Here is a 6,530-nt window from a genome sequence, read left to right as displayed (position 1 = left end):
AACTTGAGTTGCTCCCATGTGTATGCTAACACAAGGCAGTACATTTGTTTATTGTTACACAGGTTGATTCTTGATAGGGCTGTGAGGATATAAAATGAAATTTATTGTTCATAAATGGCAATTCATCCTTCGCGTCTGTCATATAAGACACTGCTGAAAAGAAATCATTCTTCTCTGAAGATTTCAAATGACATTTTCAGTGTCGATGGATAGTACTTATGTAAGAGAAATGTTTGCAAAGTGAGGAAAAGATAATAAAAATGACTTCTGGTTTTACATTTGGAACTCTTAGAGCTGACTACATTCATATAACCAGTATAATTTGCTTTGCAAAAATAAATAATGTTAGTGAAAAACCCTAGGCAGTAACTATAATGCAGAGGGTAGATATATTAATGGTTCTGCAAAACACAAAGCATGTTATATTTGACAAAAACATTCAAAACACACGGTTGATTTCTTACCTGTTTTCACCCCATACAAAAGGTAGATGAACACGACACACGGCCCCAGCATATGGACTTCTACATGGAACTTCTACAGGTAAAAGTTTTTAAGGATCCCACAATTTCTTTGGCATGTGTCTGCTGTCTCTGACAACAGTTTGCTCTCTTTGTCTGCCAGTAACCGTAGGTGTGGTGAAAGGAGGAAGTTACCAGCCAAGAAATTAAGACCAGTCTTTAGTTATACAACTAAAGCTTCTTCTTAAACAGGTGGGGCACCTTCTATTCTACGAGGTTTTCTTATTTTAAATATAGTTTGCCCTGGGGAATGACTAATCAAAGACACAAATGGTTTGCTATAAGCAGCAATCTGACCACACGTGTTGAAACTAAGGAAATCCATTGTGTGTCTATTTGTCTTTTGCAAAGAATGTCAAAAGGCAGCAAAGAATGTAGGTGTCACTGCAAGTCTGATAAGCATCTGGGCAGGGCCAGAACTTGGTTTCACAGGGCCCTACGTTGGTAGCATTCATGATGATCCCTACTCTCCCATGTCCCTCTGGCTTTCCTGAGCACTGTGGCCCAGCATCCCTTCTAACTATCCTGTCATCTCGGGCAGGAGGCAGATGCACAGCACGATGTCGTGACTAAGGGAAGGTATCAGTTTGAGTCAATCTGGGTCCCCACTGGGCTGCCAAGCAACCACTGTCTAGGATGACACTTATACATCTGGCATCCCCACCACATTTTCTTGCAGACCTGCTGGAACCTCATGAATCCAGCTCTAATTCAAGTAAGAAAGGCTTTTTTTTTCCTTGCTGGACAGGAGGAAGAAGATGGCAGATGCAAAGACAACTGTCAGGGGCAGGAAAGGAAGTCTGAAATTGGAGCTGGAAGATCTAGCGGCAAAATTGGAAAGATGAGGGTGGTGAGGAGTTTGTAAAGGGGTGAGAGAGGGGAGGGGAAGAGAGAACAGGGATGGCTGCTGGATAGAAGCTGTGTGGTAGCTTTGCCTAATGCTTTCTTTGCAAATTCTCCTAACGTAGGCCAGGGAAAGGGAACATGGGGAGGATCAGAAACACCTCATTAAGCACAGGCTCTGTTTTTTTCCCCCGGTCACGATCCAATGAGGAGCTGAACTATTACAGTTCCCAGCTGCAGAGCTGTTTCTTTGGTCCATGCTGCACATACTAAGCTTTTTGACTTTGCTAATTCTTGGGTTAATCCTTAACTCTGCCTGCTGGCTGTCTGCAGCTCCTTCTTGTTCAGACAAGCGCGTGCTGCTTGTCTAGTGCAGGCACGGCTTACACCTCAGACAGAGGAGCGCACCCAGCAACACATGTGATTTTTTCACAAGCACCTTGAGCCTTTCCATCCTCATGCAGCTCAGCAATCACAGTCTCACAGGACATGTGCCGTGCTGTGATTCCATTTGGTAATCACACAAGCAAAAGTTGGTTTTTGTTATTCTGAAGAGGATAAACATTGAGAAAAGACACCAAGAAACTTCTGTGGAGTACGGAAGCTGCAAGCTCCAGGAAAGTGCTTTTTCTGATGGACTGGCAAAAGAAAATAATTTGAAACATTGTTTTCCTTCCAGTTCCTTTCTCACCTCTACCAGTAATCCTAAACTCTGTCAAAATATTTTCTCCTTAGCAAGTTCTGCCAATGGTGTGAAGGAATTGGTCCAACAGTGAAACATGCAAGATGAACAGAAGGCTTTTACCTATTGCAAAAGACATTTGAGAATCAGACATAAAATGAGATAAGGAAGTCAGGAGGGCCTTGCCTTTCTTCTCAGCACAGAAAGAGGTAACAATTTATTGCCTGAAGTTAAGCCCCACTTGTTTCTTTTCCCCATCACTTTCCTCAGATTTCCGTTTCTCATCTGAGACAGCTCATCCAAGTGGCTATCAGTGCAACAGGTGGTACACCGGGACTGGCAGGCTCTTCCTTGTAACTCTCAATCATCCCTCAAAAGACAATGATTTTGAGTAACCACCATTTTAGCATAAATTAGACTATTTACAGTATGTGTATTGGCAAACATACCCAGGATGTCAGCACTGCAAGTGCTGTCCACCGCCACCGTCCAATCCTGAGATGCGGAGTTCAAATAACCACCTGTGTTTACAGATCACTTGAATCCTATTGACCAATCTTTCATGCCTGCCTGACACAACCTTCCTCAGCCACACACTAGTTAAAGATGGTAACAACTGACTTACGGTTATTTGTTTTTTGTACACTGAACTCTGACCACAGACTACGCAGGAATACTTCTTGGGACATAAGCCTCCAGAGTCAGAAATGATCCCATCGTGAGCTTTGAAATCAATAACAACTTGAGACAGTAAAAACCATTTCTTTTATCACATGTAGAAAACATTTAAGATCAGAATTGGCACCAACTTAAGAACAACGTAACAGAAGATATGAAATAATTTTACATAAGAGAAACATTCTGATATTAGCTCTGAGGTATGAGATAGCCATTGTTATTTCACACTCATTATAGAAGCATTTTAAACTTGTGTTTCATCACTGTGAATAGAACCATTGTTTGAATTTGAGCCTTTTTCAGAAACGTCGTTTCCTCCTTAGAGAAGCTTATGACAGCGATGGTCAGCTGAAAAATATTTTTTACATTGCATTCATGCATCCACTGCATGCGATCTCACTGATTCACTAGTTTCCCGTGGGTGGAACGTTTTCATGGAGATACTGGAGAGCCAAATCCGTCCACTTCATTTCTTGCTCTTTCACAGACTCGGTTGTGCCACCATTGTCTTGCTCTGGTTCAGGAAGCTCATTCTGAGAACAAAAAAGACGTACAATACATCCCACACATAATACGCTTCCTGAAAGGAGTGGGTTACTAAGACTTCATACGGATAAACAGAAAAATTCACAGACGAGACCAGAGGGTGTATCTGAACAATACATATCATACATACTGATCCAGTTGAAAATATTACTAAGCCCAGTTATGAACAATATTCTTTTCATGTGAATATGGTGTTTAATCTGAAAGGTGAATTGGTTTTCCAGGACCCTGGGGCCTTGCTATACACTCAGACTGCACATGCAGTGAAGAAGGAGAATATATAGCAAATGCAAAATAAGTAAATAATAGTATGATGCAATTATTCCATTGCTTGTTTGCAATGTGTTTCTTTTTCTGTTGCCAAGAATACAGATACTACATTTATTATAGCTGTTATTAAGACAACTGTAACATGTTACTTTCCTATGGCAGGTGAGAAATCCTTCCTCTTTCTACATGCTGAACACAGGTGTGGCTGTGTTACATCAACAGTAGAAGTCAGAAACCCCTACCAGGTGCAACACAGAGCTGCTCACGACACAGTAAGGAGGAAGTATAGTTTAACTGAGATTTCGTTTTCCTTCCTTACATTATTTGTTCTCTGTGTTGCTGTAGTGGTGCAGTCACACAGAGCGCGTGTTATTCTGCCAGACACCATTTGGGCAAGAATTCTGAGTTCTATATCTCTGGAAATCCCAGCATGAGCAAAATAAAATTTTTCAGTTTTGAAAACAGCATATGATTCGAGCCCATTTGAGTTCATAGGAATCTCTCGAGTGAGCACTGGATCAGATGCTCAGGACAGGCTCAAATACCACTTTACAGCCATTCTGTTCACTCCTTTACAATGCCGCTGAGTAAGTCTCCTGTGAATTTGTGCTGGTTTTCCTATGTGATCAGAGCCAATCCCATCCCCGGGGATCTTTATATCCACAGCCAGGCCTTTCTTTCTATTGTTAGTTGATGAGGCTTCCTGCTCTGAGGCTGCCATCTGTATGTGACTGTACGTAGCTCAAGAGATGGCTGTAAGGAAAGAAACAGTAATGTCTGGACACAGGGTAAAGGCAAATGTCAGCAAGAAACTAGTTTATCATATTCAGCCTGCCTAATAAAGGTTATCCCAAGAAAAAGTGGGTTTGGGCTCTTGTATCTGAGAATCACAGCTCTGCAAGATCATTCCCTCAAGCCCAAATCTCGGCAGGAAAACTTGTGTGCTGTGTATATGGATTTTGGAGGTGTGTAGCTGCTCCTTGCCCTCTCTGAAAAGACAGTGGTGTGAAGGCTAAAGCTTGAGCCATGTCACTGGCGATTTGGAAATGTCTCTGTGCTAAAAGAAACCAGAAGCCTATCAATCCCCATGATCTTAGCATGACTGCTTTGTCAGTGCTAGCCAGGGTAAAGCTTGTGTACCAGAGAGAACAAGGAAAGGGAAGATCCTCAGATACCTCTCACTTCCCTGGTAGTTCCCAAATGGCTAAGGAAGACATCAGTGGGGGACATCTGAAGCTCCAACTTGGGGATCTGTGGGATCAGAGGTAGCTTTTCCCCAGCTGCACCTCTCTGGCCTCGTAGCTATACAACAAGCTGTACGCTGCCTGAGAAGATAACTGCCATGCGTTGGATGCAGTGCTACAAGCAAGAGTCCCACTGCAGATGCCAGTTCGTTCACTACTATCCTTGAACTGGCAACAGCAACAGTTTATTTGGAAAAGACTGATTAGGAAGACATTTGAAAAATTTTCAGCTTCTTTTAATGGCATTTCAGAAAGTGGAAATAAAGTGTAACCAAGACTGCACCTGTCAGCATGAGACCGATCCTCTCTGTTCTACAAACCAACTGGGAAACCACTTCAAACACTAGTAACGTGAAGGGGAAGCACAGAGAAAGGATGATTCTACTTCTCCCTGATGCCAAACCCAGAACTGTGCGATGGGAAGGGCACTCCAGTTCCGAGGAGATACGGCAACTGGTCAGGGGAAGGTGGAGACAAACAGCCAAGTCCTTGTCTGCACACAGGAATGACTGGCATATAGGACAGAAAAACAGCGAGTCAGATCCATTCCGGGAACATTTTGTACACATTAGCTGCACCACAAGCAATACTCTCTGTGCCATTTTTTGGAAGGGGCTGTGATAAACACACCAGTCTTAACTTAGATTGATAAGTAGCAATTCACCTACCAGAGGGATAGCCACATCCTCGTACGGCAATTTATCTTCCCTCCACGCATCATCGATCAAATCCAGGATTCTGCCATCTCTTTGCACTTCGCTGTCCATCGTTGTAGCAGGCAAGTACAGCTAGATCTGTGACACAAAGCAGATACTGTTTCTAACGTCCACATCCCCAACCACGTAGCTGGAGTTTGGACTACGGGCTTGCTCCAGCTTTGATCCAATTCCTATTAAGCTTAAACTTTTATGGAAAACCTTCATTTTCCTAATCCGCTCAAAAAAGGGTTATAACCACAGGAGAACTACTTAATCTGAAAAGAACACTATCAAACTGAATTGCAGTTGATGAATATATAAAACTAGCCTGTTATTATTAATTACAGAGATTTACACGTGTGTATAGCTACTGACCTTTAGAAGTCTCTTTTGAGCGAGCTTGAGGACCTAGAGCTCCCCCGTGCCCTCTAACTCTGTGCAGCACCATTGCTTGTTTGCTGCTTACTCGCTTTCAGTCCCTGATCAGTGCCTGAACTCACCCACACCTTCACGAGTCTGGGAGAGTCAGAACAAAGGATTTAATGGCACACAAAATGCTGCCAAAACCTGGAGTCCAGGAAACTGGTGAAACAGGAGAAAAATAAGACCTGTCTTCCACCCTCAGCTACTGTAACCGCTCCAGGGGTTTCTTGTGATTGATCAGTACTCTGCCCTCCTTGAAATGTCACCGCAGACCTCACCCGCGTGACTCCTGCAGGACAGCAGCCAGCAGCAGGCGGCTCGATCGTGCCAGGGTTGGAAGACTACCGGTATTTATTTAAAACCAAACCAGGCTTGGGACTCCCGGAGGGTGCAGGAGCCACCGGGCCACGCCTGGCTCCAGAGCTACACGTTGAACAGGCCTTGCCTTTACACCCAGAGCCGTGGCGCGCTCCAGCCGCCCCGGAGGCGGCCCTGCGGTGGGTGGGGACAGCCGGGCAGGGCAGACCCCGACTCGGCGCTAAGGACAGGCCTAAGCGCATCCCAGCCCCGGTAACCGGGGCGATGCGGCCCCCTGCCCCTCCCGGCCAATGCAGCCCCGTGGCCC

At 44.3% G+C, this 6,530-nt stretch overlaps 2 protein-coding genes across 3 annotated transcripts in view; both read right to left on the bottom strand.

Moving 5' to 3' along the window:
* LIPH (lipase, member H) overlaps positions 1-516 on the bottom strand; it is a 13,430-nt gene extending 12,914 nt beyond the window's left edge. The window contains exon 1 of the mRNA XM_009324003.1: positions 465-516. Coding sequence (XP_009322278.1) covers positions 465-516 — 52 coding nt within the window. The remainder of the gene's footprint in view (positions 1-464) is intronic.
* A 2,276-nt stretch (positions 517-2,792) lies between these two features.
* ANAPC13 (anaphase promoting complex subunit 13) lies at positions 2,793-6,361 on the bottom strand. 2 transcript variants are annotated; one of them, XM_009323986.1, is made up of 3 exons: positions 6,184-6,361; positions 5,453-5,578; positions 2,793-3,257 (listed from the first exon to the last, which is right to left on the bottom strand). In XM_009323986.1, the coding sequence occupies exons 2-3, from the start codon at positions 5,549-5,551 to the stop codon at positions 3,132-3,134; spliced, it is 225 nt and encodes a 74-aa protein (XP_009322261.1). In that variant the 5' UTR covers positions 5,552-5,578; positions 6,184-6,361; the 3' UTR covers positions 2,793-3,131. The 2 variants fall into 2 exon arrangements, with proteins under 2 accessions (XP_009322261.1, XP_009322260.1); XM_009323985.1 differs by lacking the exon at positions 6,184-6,361 and adding an exon at positions 5,858-5,962.
* Between the last annotated feature and the right edge of the window lie 169 nt (positions 6,362-6,530).

The sequence above is a fragment of the Pygoscelis adeliae genome, unplaced genomic scaffold (genome assembly GCF_000699105.1).
Source record: "Pygoscelis adeliae isolate BGI_AS28 unplaced genomic scaffold, ASM69910v1 Scaffold485, whole genome shotgun sequence".
NCBI classification, from domain to species: domain Eukaryota; kingdom Metazoa; phylum Chordata; class Aves; order Sphenisciformes; family Spheniscidae; genus Pygoscelis; species Pygoscelis adeliae.
Note: the sequence above shows the minus strand (reverse complement) of the source record. Positions and strands in the feature narration are given on the sequence as shown.